This window comes from Plectropomus leopardus, chromosome 4 (genome assembly GCF_026936395.1).
Source record: "Plectropomus leopardus strain MGB_pleo_1.0 chromosome 4, ASM2693639v1, whole genome shotgun sequence".
Taxonomy (NCBI): Eukaryota; Metazoa; Chordata; class Actinopteri; order Perciformes; family Serranidae; genus Plectropomus; species Plectropomus leopardus.
This window is the reverse complement of record NC_142179.1, coordinates 6539302-6555715: the sequence shown is the minus strand read 5'-3', so window position 1 is coordinate 6555715 and position 16414 is coordinate 6539302. Positions and strand designations below refer to the sequence as shown.

Here is a 16414-nt window from a genome sequence, read left to right as displayed (position 1 = left end):
CACACACACACACACACAGTAAAATATTATTACACCAATTCCCAAACTACTATGTAACTATCATTATAATTAAAATCATTACATTATTACCAGATACAGACACATTTCTACATTCATCAAACAGACAACAAAACCAGTCACGAGAGGGATACAGTTTACAGTCCACTGTGTCTGCACGCCTTTGTTAGCTTGCAAAAATGACTGGACCAAAGCCAGAACTGGAGCTTTTTGGCTTCAGGCACAATGAGAAATTTGCTGGCAGTGTTTGGAGACTACTAAATATGCAGTTTTGACTAAACAACTGTCCTCCTCTGCACACAGGAGACGAACAGGCAAAATTCCCAGATAATTAGCAAACTGAAATCCTGAACCTTGAGCACAGTTTTTAGAAAATTAATGACTGCCTTGTAAAAGCCACTTGCAGAAGAAATTTTAACCACTTTCACTCATGGTTTGAGTGATTAACCCAGACACAGTTGAAAGTTTGTTTGCAGGTATTAAAGGGCAAAAAAAATCTGTTGCAGCTGTGCAGATCCTTTAAGTTGCAGGAAAATAGAAAAATAGAGCCATAGCTGTTACACCGCTTACAGTGTACATATGACAGATGAGTACAATTACATTATAATCTCATATATTGGCCTCAGCTTTACTTGATAACACAGTACATAAAACACTGTTTTTTGTTGCCACAGTTCTCTCTGTCAACACTGAATGTGTTAAATATGCACCTCTATAACATCATGTAAACAAACCACTCTACCAATCAGCTGTGCACTCATGTAAACAAACAACAAAGAATATCAGCTGTGCGCTCAAGACCTTACTTAAGATTTAACAACTTAAAAGACAGGTGAGTACTTGCTGTCTTCCTCTGTTTGTACTTTTTAAAACAGAAAACACTTTTTTTTTATGCTGTTATACTGACGCAAACTGACATGCAATATAGCCAACAGCATGTTGGTTGTTATCAGCGATAGGAAAACTTTCAGCTCCAGTTTACTCTTTTGGATTAGCTCTCATAAGCAACCAGGTGAAGGAAACACTACAAACAACTAATTCACTGATCAAGAAAATAATCAACAGTTTTATGGACAATGAAAAGCGTCGTTAGTTGCACTGGGATTAAACCTGGTCCAGCAATGCAACTCTGAAGAGACTTACTTGAAACTCACAGTTTAAATCCATATCTGAAAACATGGATGCTTCTCACACAGAAGATCTATATAAACACACCGTTTCAAGGTGGTTCTTGAAGGTTCTTGAGTTATGGCCAAAAATACATAAGGTCACCGTGACCTTGACCTTTGACCACCAGATTGTAATCAGTTCAGTCTTGCATCCAAGTGGACGTTTGTGCCAACTTTGGGGAAAATCCCTAAAGGCCATCTTCAGATATTGGGTTCACAAAAATGAGACGGCTGCAAGGTCACAGTGACCATGACCTTTGAACACCAAAACATAATCAGCTCATCATTGAGTCCAAGTGAATATTTGTGTCAAATTTGACTAAATTCCCTCAAGGTGTTATTGAGATATCATTTTCACAAGACTAAGACAAATGCAAGGTCACTGTGACCTTTGACCACCACGATCTAATCAGTTCATCACTGAGTCCAAGTGAATGTTTGTGTCAAATTTGAAGAAATTCCCTTTTGGCGTTGTTGAGATATCACGTTCACAAGAATGCGCCGGACAGACAGACAGCCCGTAAACATACTGCCTCCGGCCTTGGCTATCGCCGGCGCAGAAGCATAAAAAGTGTGAATGCAGTTATAAGGTGAGCAAGGGTGTTGCCTTAATACTTAATGCAACAAACTAATCAGACTAATTGAATTTTAAGGACTTCATTACCCAGAAATCTAGCAATGGGTGACATCAGCTGTGCACTACAGCTCATGTTTGCAAACCTGGCCTGGGATCACTTTCTGCCCAAGAAAATCAAAACGGACGTTTCCACTTGTGGAAATAAGTGGAAACTAAGTAACTAAGTTTATTTTGTCATCTCCAGGCAAAGCCAGATGATCTTATGTGATTTTTTTCCAGTTCAGGAAACTAAAAAAATCATTCCATCTTCAAATGCAAAACAGCTGATATTTAAGGCTTGGGCATTTTGAATTAATGTAAATTAAAGTGGTTACAAATCCAGTTAGCCAGATAACACTTAGCTCAAATTACCTGAGTTCACTGTTCTCAAGCTACAAGTCAAACAGCTTTGGAGTGGAGACGAGAGCTAAAGAGAACCATTTACCGCGCCACACTGGCACGAATTTCAACATCAGACTATTCACTTTCACTTTTAACATTGCTGAATGGATTAACACCCACGCCACAACTGTCATTTTCAAGTATCTCTCTCACTTTTCTCTCAGTCTATTGTCTGTCCACCCCCCCCACTACTCCATTTCCTCTTCCGCCATTGGTTAAAAAAGTGAACTGTGTGTGTCGATGAGTCAGCACGAGTGGTGGGAGTGAGATATAAAACAGCATGGGTGGTGGTGATGGTGGTGCTGCGTGAATAAAGAAGTAAAGAATAGGGCTGAATGAAGATTAAGAAATGAAAGGAAAGAAGGTGAGACTCTCCACAAACAAACACTACAGGTGGGCGGAGAAATTTGTTTTGTTCTGCTTACTTGTTTTTATCTCTCCTGTGTTTGAGTAAAGGGAGGCACGGGTGGGAAATGAAGGGGGCGACATAACAGTGTAGGGGTGTACGCTGGACCACCTGCACCGGTCAAGCTCACCGGATCACAGAAAAGAAGGTTTGACCAACAAGAGTTTGTATATATCATTAAAAATATTCACAACTTTGATGTTTGTTTGTTTTGTTTTTTATATTAGTTGGGGGTTTTTTTGGATTGTTTTTTGTTGTTACTTTGTTTTCTTTCCTTCTTTCCTTATGTTTGGTTGCTTCTCAACAACTACTGTTGTTGTTTGCTTGCATGAATAATTTTATTAATAATAAATGATATAATAATAATAACAATAATAATAATTTTACTGTAATTTATCTCTGTTGAACTGTCCAAAACAAAAACAAAAAAAGAGAGAAAATGTCAGTTTGCTGTGCTGTATGATGTGTACTAATTTGACTCCAATAAAAACTTAAATTAAAAAAAGAAATAAATATTCACAGCTTTATTTGTGACAAACTATGCAGTTTTTATTGCTAGAAGTAATTGTTTTGTCCTGGGGTTCAGAGTTTCCTGTGTTATTGTTCAATTTCTAATTTAGTCTATATTTCCTGCCACATGACACACTGAAAGTCCCCCTCAGCTCATGTTTTAAAAGTACTTAAATACTTTGTCTAATATGGTTTTCCCACAGAGTAGTTATACAAACTGGCAGATTTACTAGGGACGCCCAAATATCTAAGATCAATATCTGAGCCAGTCATGGATTGTTTAAACTGATCGGGATCAGCTTTATCGAGCGATAGATAGGGATGGGGATTGTTAATTTTTACTGATATTGACATTATTATCAAGACTCCTTAACCATGTGAGTCTTTATCGATACCACTATCGACACTTCTCTATTATTTGGTGGAAAGACGAGACGACAGTGTATTAATGTGTTGATATGTTGATGAACAGAACTGTTTTTTTTTTTATTGCTAAATAAGTGACAGTGTCTTTTATATTGCTGGGAAAACAAGTTTTTCACCCAAACAACTGTATTATTCAAGTTTCGCGCCATAAACTAAGTTTTCTCTTTCTTGACATTATATTTGTACACATCATGATGAGGCTTTATTTACCGTCGCCTAACAGTAATTTTACTAAGCTGGCCTTGAAGACATCACAATGAAACCTTATCCAACCTCATTTCATCGATGTATGCGGACCAGTGATTGGATTTAAATGACATGACTCGACTTAAGATGTAACGTTACATCATAGGACCCAAAGGACTCGACTTTCGATCCCCATCCCTAACTACAGAGCCCGATCTGATCCTTTGCTTTATGCCAGCTGTCCCACAGGTGTTATTACTTTCATGCACAGCAACGCGGTGCACATCCTTTCTCAACTCTTCAGCTCTGAACTGTCTGTTTTTGTCTCTGAAGTGTTTGCTGAGCAGCTGTATTATCCAGGAAAATAGACGGGGCTCGGTGTCGGCAGAAACTCCTCTCCAGTGACAAACAATGCACAGATACAAGTCGGCAGAGTCAAGGTCAGACTTTTCAGGGGATGTAAATGTAAGAAAAACATATTTTTGAGTTGAGGGAGACTTTCAAGATGTTTGAATCTAAATAATTTTCCTTGTGTTAAATAGTTCTTCCTTTTGACTAAAAGACATTAGACGTAAAATGAAGATCCCAAAAAGCCGTGCTGCACTCTGAAAGGGAACTTGAAGACTCTTAACTCCTTTTCATTGCCGATTTTGCTTACACTGGGCACTGAATAATCCAAAATAAACAGGCACCACACTTTTCAGATTTGAAAAACCTAAAAGCAGATTATGAGAAAATCCGCTTCGACCTTGAAAACCCATATTGGTCAAACCTGGACTTTGATGTTGCTCCTGTGTCTGTGCGGTAGGTAGAGGAAAATACAATGGACAGAGGAGGAATGGTGAAAAATTAAAAAGAAAAGAGTGAAAAGGGGGTGAAATGGAAAGTTAACAGAAAAAAAGAGAAACAACTAGCAAGAGAGACAAGAAAAAGCAACATAAAACAAAAGAGGGCAGTGAAAACAAACAGAAAAAAGTCAGCAAAGAACAAGAAAACATGCAGAGAAGGGACGCGAGGAGCAGAAAACAGGACAGGATAAAGAAGAAAAAGAGGAGCGAAGAGTAGAAAAGAGAGCAGAGCGGAGTCACAAAAGAAAAGAAAAAATACATAAAAAGAAAAAAAACAAAAAAAACAAACAAGAGAAGACAACAGGAGACAAAGGCCATATAAGGACAAGGAGGAGCCCTTTCACACATACAAGGAGGGAAGGCTGCGCTCTCACCTGGCATCGGCCTCGCTGTAATACTCTCTGGCTACGATGTCCTCAAACAGTTCACCTCCGGTCACCCTACACACACACACACACACACACACACACACACACACACACACACACACACACACACACACACACACACACACACACAGAGACTTTAATACTGGGATACTTGTATTGGAGGGAGGTGGGAGGTGGGAGGTGGGGTCTATGAAGGCTATAAAGCGAGGATTCCTACGGCGTCCCCCCTTCCCCCCCGATCCTCCCCCTTCCCACACTGTTACCTTGGAAACTAGATGTGCCAAGAGATGGATGTGGAGGGCGTGGGTGGTGGTTGGGGGGGATATAGGAGAAAGAGAGTTATGTAATTGTATATGTAGGCAAGGGTGGAGAATCAGGGTGGAGGAGGAAGGAGAGGAGAGGAGAGGAGAGGAGAGGAGAGGAGAGGAGAGGAGAGGAGAGGACAGGAGAGGAGAGGACAGGAGAGGACAGGAGAGGAGAGGAGAGAACGAGAGAGGAGAGGAGAGAAGAAGAGAGGACAGGAGAGGAGAGGAGAGAAGTGGAGAGGAGAGGAGAGGAGAGGAGAGGAGAGGAGAGGAGAGGAGAGGAGAGGAGAGGAGAGGAGAGGAGAGGAGAAGAGGACAGGAGAGGAGAGAGAAGAGAGGGGAGGGGAGGAGAGGAGAGGAGAGGAGGAGAGGAGACGAGAGGAGAGGAGACGAGTGGAGAGGAGAGGAGGAGAGGAGAGGAGACGAGAGAACGGGAGAGTGGGGAGAGAGAAGAAGAGAGGACAGGAGGAGAGGAGAAGTGGAGAGGAGGAGGAGAGGAGAGGAGAGGAGAGGAGAGGAGAGAAGTGGAGAGGAGAGGAGAGGAGAGGAGAGGACAGGAGAGGAGAGGAGAGAAGTGGAGAGGAGAGGAGAGGAGAGGAGAAGAGAAGAGAGGACAGGAGAGGAGAGAAGAAGAGAGGAGAGGAGAGGAGACAGGAGAGGAGAGGAGAGGAGAGGAGAGGAGAGGAGAGGAGGGGACAGGAGAGGAGAGGAGAGGAGAGGAGAGGAGAGGAGAGGAGGGGGGAGGAGAGGAGAGGAGAGGAGAGGAGGATAACTTACAAGTCAAACAGGAGGTAGTGGAATCCCTCCTCTGATATACTGTCATGAAGACGAACTGGAAGAAAGATAAAAAAAGACTGACAGATAAACGTCTGTTTCTCTGCATATTAATCATTTTTTCTATTTTTTCAGTGTTTCCCACAGATCTCGATGTGTGTGTGGTAGCTGACAGCTGTGGGTGTGTGGGGCTGGCTCTGTGCTTTTTTGCCTTTTTTATGGGGATCAACAGATTATCGGCCTGGCTGATTACGGGCCCATATTTGGAATTTTGAAGATTATCTGTATCTGCAATTTATTTTAGTTATTGCTGAATAAAATTAAATAATTAACAAGTTTAAAAAAAAGTGTCAGCATGGGAGGAACTTCTAGTTTGTAAAACCTTAAGGGAGCTCTTTTTGTTTGTTAATTTTTCATTTAAATTTTCACTAGACTTTTTTTTTTTAAGTTGTGGGGAACTTGCTGTTAATTTGATCAACATTTCATTTTTTGTTCAACATTTGCTAAAGATATTTAAACAAAGATTTGTGTTGGAGTTTTTTATACTCCAAATTCTAAGTAATGACAGAAGGATTTTTTATTTTTCGGTCGAAATATCTGTTATCGGTCTCATTAACTACTAAAATCAGTATCTGCCCCCAGAAAAACAATATAGGTCGACTCCTACCTTTATAAGTATTCTGTGTGTGCTCTCTAAATTTCAGATTAAATCAAACATTGTTTATATAGCACCTTTTATACAATCATGCAGCCCAAAGTGCTTCACAGAACAAAAACGGAAAAGGAGCAGGTAAAAAAACAAACACATGCAACACAAAAATGAAGATGATGTAATAACTGCAGGAAGTTTGTGTAAAACTTGAGTTTTTTACACAATTCTCAGTATGTTTATGCAGTATATATTATGTATTACGTACCACAGGGAGCCATAATAGTTGAGTCTTACATTATACATATTTACAAAATAGTGGGGGGTTCTGCTAATGAAGGGGTCTACTCGACACACACATATATACGGATATCAGGTTACACTTGTGTATTAGTATATTTTATTCTGCTAATTGGGAATAATTCTAGTTAATACAAAGAAATTGATCTCACTTTAAAGTGGCAGTAATGTGATATACTTAATAAGAAAAAGTAATAAATGGATGTTTTGCTAAATCAAAACAACAATAAAAAAACAAACGTTTTCACTCTGAAGTAAGTGGTAGTAGACGAGTTTCATTTTGATTCTTTAAATCAGACAGATGTTGGCAGTAAGAGGAACACAAATGTCTTTACCGATGTTGGGGTGTTTCAACAGGCGACAGATCCGAGCCTCTCTTTCCAGCTTCTGGTGATCTGAAGGGCGACAGAGAGACAGAGAACAAGAACGAGAGAGAGAGATAATGAGGAGTTATTCTTAAAATCTGACTGCAAATACACTTTCTCAGTATGACCTGATATTGTAGCAGCCCTGCAGGGACAATCGGGTTAAATGTGAAAATGTCAAAATACTGTGGAGACATTTAATCTCAAAGTCTGATAAAATCACACTCGGTTGTGTCTGAGTTACGAAGCACAGTGACAAATAAACTACAATATGCACATTATAAATAGGCATAAATCTGACATAGCGGAAATAAGATGAGTTATTCTGCAGGTTTTCTAGAGATTTTGAAGAGTATCTCCATAGATGGATGGAAACATTAACAACGAGATTAAAAAAATCAATGTATCTATCTATCACAGCGAAGGTAGGATGTTAATATTGGGGCAATGGATGTATAATATGATATCATCTTCAGTGTTTTTCTTTCTATAGTCATGCCATTGTTGTGCCATTTCAATATACAGCTAAAAACAAACATTTCATTAAAAGTGGATGCTGTTTCATCAACATATAACAATTAATAGGCTTAATTACTTTAACTTTAGACACCGATATGTGCTGGGATGAGAATATTTTGTAAAATCCACTCAAACCAAACAACTGGTGATGACAGAATGAAGAAATTCATGATACAAATTTGTGCTTGAAAAAGTCCTGAGTAGCCATCGCATTAACTTGAAGGCTCCCTACAGAGCGAACTTGTAAACAAACAAAAGTTATGTTTGCATTTAGTGTCTGAATGCAAGAAACTGTGTGCATCCTTGAAGTCAAACAGACACACTGAAGGCAACAGCAAGATCACAAACACTGAAACAACATCCGTCCTCAAAAAATAAATAGATAAATAAACAAATAAAAATAGAATATCTGAGTGTCTGAATTAAAACCCAAATCCTATCCTATCCAATGAACGAATAGCTGAATATTCGGGTCCAGCCCTAAAAATTATATACATTGAAAAGCATTCTATTTTTTTTGCATTTTGTATTCTCTATTTTTATTTTTTTTTAATTAATAATGTCAGTTATGTCAATGTTATGTTATGCATTCTGGGCACTCATTTTTTATCCTTATTTCATCTTACTTTAACTAGTATTTTTATATGCAGGCTTTATGAAATTTTTTTGTCTTTTATGTGTTTTGATGTGAAACATTGGTGCATTTAATGTCTTTCTTGTAAAGCACATTGGGCTGCATTTCTTGCATGAAAGGTCCTATACAAATAAAGTTTATTAATTATTATTATTATTATTATTATTATTTCATGTCTCCATCTGCTGGTGGGCAGTCACAATAACAGAATGCATAATATGATTTTATTTGCACTACAGAAAAGAGTTGATGATCACGAAAATTAGGTCATGGAAAAAAGTGGATATATCGATATACACGTTGGTTGACGAACAAAACCGTTGGTATACATTGGCATATCGGATATCGGCAAAAAACCCCAATATTATGCGTCCCTAAAACTTAAAGCAGGTAATTTAACATTTTCAGCCCACAAAAAAACATGACTGATAACTTAATTTTCTTTTGTTAGATTTTGCTCTATTGTAGCCTTTTTTGTAAAATTCACACAAAAAAATAAGATAAGAAAAAAAAAATAAGAAAAAGGATTTTGTGGGCTCTGCAGTACATTTGTGTTGGGAAAAAAATCAAATGGACCTCCTTTTCATCAGTTTTCCGCCTGCCAAAATACAGACGTTTTACCGATGAAACCCTTTGCTCTAACTGATGTCATGCCTCCAGACTGCCAAAATGGGTGAACGTCTCATTGATTTGGTTTCTCAACACCCAAACTGTATGATGCTGTGATGACAACTTCACCAACCAAAAAAAGGACAATATGTGCAGATCGCCCAGCAGCTGGGATATGATGGTAATGTCGCTAATATTGCTAACAAATCAGTCAATGAAACTCGCCATGCTCCGTGCACTTCAAATATTGGGTAGACCCAGAATCTTCCTCTTTTCATTCTCAAGAAGGACATCGCCACTTTCTCCTCTCAAAATAAGATATTTATTCATGTATTATTTATCTGACCAAACTCAGTGTGCATAGCTGTAAATCTGCATGCAGATTTTCCATATTCCCACACTGCATTTTCACACTGGTGAGAAACTTTTTTTCCTTTTTCCAACAGAACAAATACATCAGGGTATGAATAACATAATTATAATATCATTCCCTGTGCGTCAGAATACAGGTCTACTAAGTTATTGTCTGCGAAGAAGACCAAGTATGTGTGTAGATTATTTACGTGTGTGTGCATGCGCTTATATAACAGCTTAATGATGCTAGTGAACCATGATTCCATTGTTATCAAGCAGGCAGCAATCTTACACACACACACACACACACACACACACACACACACACACACACACACACACACACACACACACACAAGGGGGTGGACCACCTTGTGTGTGCAGGCATGCAGAGCACAGCAGTTAGCATAAACATGGAAATGCATGTGTCCCCCCCCAAGCAAGTTGCATGGGCTTAAAAACACGCACATATACACACAATCTACACATGAACAGTACATGCAGCTCACAGATAAACTGGCAAAACACGAGCGCACACATTCACGCTGGCGTTGAGGAGTGACAGTGAAGTGTAAGCCCAGTGATTATAGTCTTAGAAGACGAGAGGAGCGAGGCGGAGAAAGGAGTGGGGGAGCGTCAAAGGGGGAGCAGAGGAGGAGGATGAAGGAGGAAAAAAATGCAAGGGCGATTAGTATGCATAAAGCCTGGTTGCTCTCTTTCTGTTTAAAGAATACAACATTGCTTGTTGTTATTTTGTTTTTTTCTCACACTTTTGATTCATTCTTCAATTTTTCATTTTGGTTTTTGGAGGCAGCTATGGACACACTGAATGTTTTTTGTTTGTTTGTTTGTTCCTGTTTCACAAGCTGCATTTCAGAAACTGTTAATGTGATTAAACTTTAAAAATGAAGATCTCGTCACAGCTTATCAGTATGTTCAGAAATTAACTGAACGATTTATTTGTTAATCATTGGGAAAGACGTATCAGGAATTTTTTACCCAAGTAAGGACATGGTTGCTACTAAAGGATGACACCTTTACAGGTTCCTCACTGCGCTGCCGCGCTCTCCCTCCAGCTGAATCCACCCTGACTGGCTTAATGCCACGTCTTAAAAATGACCAAATGTCACATGCTTGTGTTGAACGCTCCCAGACATGTTATCCATCATACTACAATGTCAAACGGCAGAAAACATGCCATGAGCACAGGCATCGCATTTCATTCTGTCTCTGGCATCTGCTGACGTTTACTCTGCAGGAACAAAATTGGCTCTGAGTGAACGCAACGGTTCATCTTAGCTTTGTCTAGCAGATGGTCTAACTGGGCATTTGTCATCTACACATATTTGTAGGACGGCATGACTGACGCCTGCACTGGAAACTATATGGATAGATGTGATGGTAAAAAGAATTAAATGTATTTTATTAATTAAAAATCAATTTAAAAAGGACATCATCCTCTTTGTTAATAAGCAGGGGGCGTTAAGAATCGCACGCTTACTCTTTTTACTTTCAGGAGGTACTGCAGCTGCTCTCACAAAGAGTGCATGCACACAATCAGGACTTCTTCATAACATTTCACCCTGAACATTGACCCTCTTGCACGTATCTGTTACTATGGAGACAAAACGAAACGCCATTTGCCAAGCTCGACAGAGACAGCAGTCAGCCTAGAGAGCTTTGCTGTTGTTACTTTACAATGTTTAACCCCTAAGGTGAAACTGCATAAACTGTACAATATAACATTAAATATTAAAAAATGCCAACAAATGCATTATGTAATATTCCCATTATTAACCATTAGACTGCTCATCAGTCACTTCACTGCACCGTCAATCAGCTGCCAACAAACTGTCATCTGTTTGCGGCTCACTCAGAGAGACGTCTTCAATGAGGATTGTTGGTCAGAACAGCCAGAAAGCACGCCGGCTGGCATGAGGCCCCCAGGAGCTGCTCAGTCTTGCAGCCAATTTTTCTCAATGGTTACTTGCGGTTTTGGAGCAAAAAAAATCTCTGTGACCTAAAAAAAAAGCAATTTTCCCCATAGACCACTATTATAAAAGCCTGTAAATCTGTTGACAGCACACCTTAAACTTCAAACAAGGGCAATTATGAATCTTTTTCTTTTTTAATTTTTAAGCATTGGATGATTCATATTTGTGAAACTTTCTTCAAGCCGAGAAAGCGATTTTAAAATCCACATCGTTATCGCGATATGAAATTAATGAGCCGAACAGAAACTGGCAGCTGGAGGAAAAACTACTGCACATATTCAGCCGCATACCAAGAAAGTAAACCCGGAAGCTAGAAAACTTTGTTGGCACAGGCACCAAGTCCATCTGAATGAGCAGGCACCATCTTTGGCCTGGTATGTAGGTATTAAACCCCGCGTTACTCACACTAAAACAATATTTAGTAGTGGGAGGAGAAAAAATCGATTCACATAAGAATCACCATTTTCGTTTTTAACGATTCAGAATCGATTCAAAAATCCTAAACATCGATTATAGATTATATTTATTAAATACAGCCTATTCTTAACCCTCTAAAGGCTTATTATTTAGAAAAGTCTTAATAATTTTGCTTGTCGGATCGTCTTACTTTTGTCGCCGGTGAAAGCTGCCGGCTCTGCCGCTCAGAGTGACGCCTCCGCCGCACCGTAGCTCTGTTAGAAGCTCCTCTATCCACTCTGGGAATTGGGGTGTTTTTACGGGACCTTTTTCAATAAATCCATAACACAGATCCGATATTGGGTGTCTTCCGTCCATATTTTATCCATATTTCGATGATAAACGTACATTAGCATCCATGCTAAACGCCATATTGGTTTCCCATAATTCCTTTGGAGAGGTCAGAGGTTTGTTTCGGTCTTGTCCACCAATCGGAAGACGAGTCGACGGTTTGTATACGCTTACGTATGTACACGTCATCTAAAGCAAACTGCACTGTGATTGGCCGAATCCTGCTGTATCTATCGATCTGTGTTATTGGCAACACCTGCTGCATTAGAATAAACAGTGGTAGCCCCTAAAATAATAATAATAATAATAATAGTAGTAATAATAATAATAATAATAATAATAATAATAATAATAATAATAACAATAATGGTATTAATAATGGTAATAATAATGATGATAACGATAATAATAATAATAATAATGAGACAAGGGTAAATCAGGAGACAGTGTAACAAGCAGCAGGGCCTCATATGGATGTAAACTCTGTGTTGACTGCAGGCAGAGCAGGCAGGAGAATCAGGGCCCTCTCTGAAGTGTCAGGAGTGTGATGTGGCCCTCTGCAGCATCATAGATAGGTGCTGCTTTGCAGAATGGCACAGATAATGGGATACACAAACAACTGCAAAACATGATAGGACTTTTTTTTGGAAAAGTGTGCCAATTTTTTCTAACTACAATAATTACAATGTTTATTTTTTCACTTTCAGATTCCCGACACTTGGGAGAAACGTTTTCTACAACAAAAAAGCTTGTACATAATAAAACCTCCATAATTTTATACACACTTTGCTTTCATAACATAATATGCCACTAGCAAAACAGACTGGAGTACCCTGAAATTACACCTCCTGTATTTGAATCTATTTGAAATCAGTATGCAGTATGCCAAAAATACCAGGATGTACTGCTACACCCGGCTACATTTTGCAGTATATGCAAGCCAGCATGCTTTTCTGGCTATTCTGACCCACAATCCTCTGTGCAGCAGATGATGCATCACATGCGTCATGGTGTGTCGCACGAATATAAACAAAGTCGAGAGAGCACAAACATTTGACAGCTCACTGACAGATGCCAGTTGGTTTGACAGAATGACAGATGACAGCACATTCAAGTGTAAGTAAGTAAGTGTTTTGCGACTCGTGTGTACAATTAATATCTTAATATACTATCACTGCAGGAAGCTAAATGGATAAATGAGTGAAAAAATGGCAACCAACATTTGAACGAATGTTACCTTAGAATGGTTAAGTATGTCAACTGCATGCATACTGCATACAACAGTATGTACTTTGTACGGGCAGTTGCAGTACGTACTAAAACTAAAAAGAAAAAGTATGCGATCTGGAACGCAGCAAAAGTCTGTGATGTCTACACTGCAAAATACATCCAGATTTTTTTGCATATTGTGTTTGACATACTATGTTTTGGGAAATAATAAATGTTATTTTGCCATAATATTTGTTATGGTATTATGAGTATTGGAACACAGACTGCCTCTAAAAGTAAACACAGTTTATAAATCTTGCTGTTTCAATAATGCTGAGACAGCGTTATTCTGTTATCATCAAGCAAATAAAAATGATAACATGTGAAATTAATTGTGCCTCTCTGCAATGACGCTATTACTTAAGATCCTGAAACTGGAGCACTTCATGGGGTCATCGAGAACTTACCTGGGGATTTAAAGCTGGAGATTTGACTTAAGATGAAATACACCAACCTCCTGTGTAACAAGGAAGGTCACCACTCAGGGGCTTTACCCCCGCGGTCTCAGGCTGGCCGGATCAATGGGAGATAAAGCTACAGCCAACACGCTGAATGACTGACAATCAGCCTTTTCAGACCGCTCATACAAGGTTTTATAAAAGCTGCTCTTCACAAGTACTGCACATAAAGAAGGCTCACTGTCTGTACTGGGTGAGATAACCGAAAGGAGAGGGGAAGCGTGGAGAATTGTCAAGATGCTCTCAGGTATCATCGTCTTATTTGATGCTCCTACAGCTGTAGTTCTGAATAAAAAATTTCGACTGATGAATAAAGAAACAGTCCAAGCCTAATACCTTCATGGCAGACTAACAGTGGAAAAGTATCCTACCCATTAAAAACTGTACAGTCCTCCCGTCTTATTAGTCGGGCTGTGGGTTACGGCGTTGACATCTATCGTTTCACGTCATACAATATCGTTTATTTTGTTTACGTCTTTGTGTCCGTCCACGTGGCCGAGGGGGGCGTCTACACAATACACGGCACCAAACAAACGAACATGGAGGAGGTCGAAAACAATACCGAATGTGGGGAAAATATCAACACTTTGGCCGAGACGAGCCCAATCCTTCAAAATAAAAGCACCCCGGGTTCCGCTTTGATTTATTTAATTAGAAAAATGCTTTATTTAACTTCACTTTAAGAATACTTAAAAAAAACCCAATATACTTCACTTTATTTAATATATTAACAGTATTTTATTAAACTTTATCATAACAGTATTTTATTAAACTTTATCATAACAGTAGTTTATGTAACTTCATTTTATTGCAGCAGCTACTTATTTGTACCTGTAGTTCATTTAATAATGTATTTTAGTTTACAGTAGTTTGAAGATTTAAAACTATTGAGATATATGCTGTGTGTTGTGATGCAGCCTAAAAATATTGTGATGTTATTCTAAAGTCATATCACCCAGCCCTACTCAGTACTTTAAGTACGACAGTGTTTTAATAAAAGCTATATTTCCTGAGTTGAATCGATGTGTGACAGCGGCTCGCTCGCAGCACACACACACTGCTCTACTGAGTGTGTGTGCATCGCTCTGTTTCCACGCCCTGCAGGCATAGTTGGAGAGGCATGGCTTAAAATACAAGTGCACTTGCCGACCCTCTACTGCTTGTCCACAGAGCACACGCACTAAGCGAAATATGGCACGATTTAGCTTACAAAGCCCACAGTCAGGGCAGGTCCACAGTCACCACAAAGGCCGTCTGTATAAAATGTTTTCAACCTATGCAGATCTATCACTGTTAAAAACACACCTACATGTATGAACAAACAAACAAGAAAGCACTTAACAGCTCATAAATGACAACTTAATTGAGGGTGAAAATAGTAAACATCTATCATATTAACTGGAAATGTAGAAAAATTATTAGCCTGCACACTGTAGTGCACGAAAATAGACTGAAAACAAATGACTAAATACACCTCTCTGGCAGAGGTCTGCACTCTACTGAGCTTTTTCTGGTGTCTATTTAGTCAAATTACTTTCTAATATTTTGGGCCTCTGCCTTGGCACCATGTCAGTATTGGTATTGAGATATTTTGGCAAGTATCATATCAAAGTCATAATTTTGGTATCGTGACAAAACTTGGTCTGCAAATCTGCAGAACAAATTTCAAGGCCAACAAATAAGAAACCAGGTTGTGTTTAAGTGAGTCATTGCTGTGCTTCCAGCAGCTTTACAGCCAGAGTTTTTTTAGTGACCCTTAGGGACGCTTTGGTGCATTTTACGCATTTTTAATTTTTAATTTTTTGAAAATTTTGACTGTGTTGATGAATAAATTAAATTAAATTTTGGCAAGAATGTGTACTCTTGTTTAATCTAGCTCAGTTCCTAATGGAAGTCTAAAACAAACTGTGTAAACAAAATTGTTAAATTCATTCTGTTAAGTACAAAAAGTGCACCATTGAAACCCATTCAAACCGCAGTTTTTGATCCCACAGCTGACTGATATTCAAACTTTTTTTTCCTTGGAATTTGTCATTTTTACTATTTTCCACCTAATGACATAGTTTATTACCATATTTGGCATCTGCAGAGTATACATGCTACTCCAATAGGTGCACTGTCAAAATCAACATTGCTGCAAATCATTGACATATCCCAGACTGTTATTAAAAAATCTACTTTTCTACTCTACTACTTGAAGTATGTTGAAATTAATTATTTTTTTGCATTTTTGCATTTTTTAAATTTAAAATCATAATGGCACCATGACAAGAAAAAGGGAATTTAAAGTGTAAAAATTCTGAAAATAAATTAATATTTGGTATTTCTGATTAGGTTTGATGTTGGTTGAAAAAAAAATACTAAATGAAAGTAGAAAGTATTTACAAACATTTTTTAAAGCTCGATTTTGAAAAGCGCATTTTGTGTAGAGAGCGATACGAGTGTGTGTACTATTAAAGCGGGCCCT

At 38.7% G+C, this 16414-nt stretch overlaps 1 protein-coding gene across 33 annotated transcripts in view; it reads right to left on the bottom strand.

Annotated features, from left to right (window-relative positions):
• camk2b1 (calcium/calmodulin-dependent protein kinase (CaM kinase) II beta 1) overlaps positions 1 to 16414 on the bottom strand; it is a 107140-nt gene that overhangs the window by 73895 nt on the left and 16831 nt on the right. For all 33 annotated transcript variants that reach the window (XM_088076401.1, XM_088076397.1, XM_088076405.1 and 30 more), the window contains exons 3-5: positions 7334 to 7393; positions 6053 to 6107; positions 4956 to 5021 (exon numbers count right to left, since the gene is read on the bottom strand). In XM_088076401.1, the coding sequence (XP_087932527.1) occupies positions 4956 to 5021; positions 6053 to 6107; positions 7334 to 7393 (181 nt within the window). The remainder of the gene's footprint in view (positions 1 to 4955; positions 5022 to 6052; positions 6108 to 7333; positions 7394 to 16414) is intronic.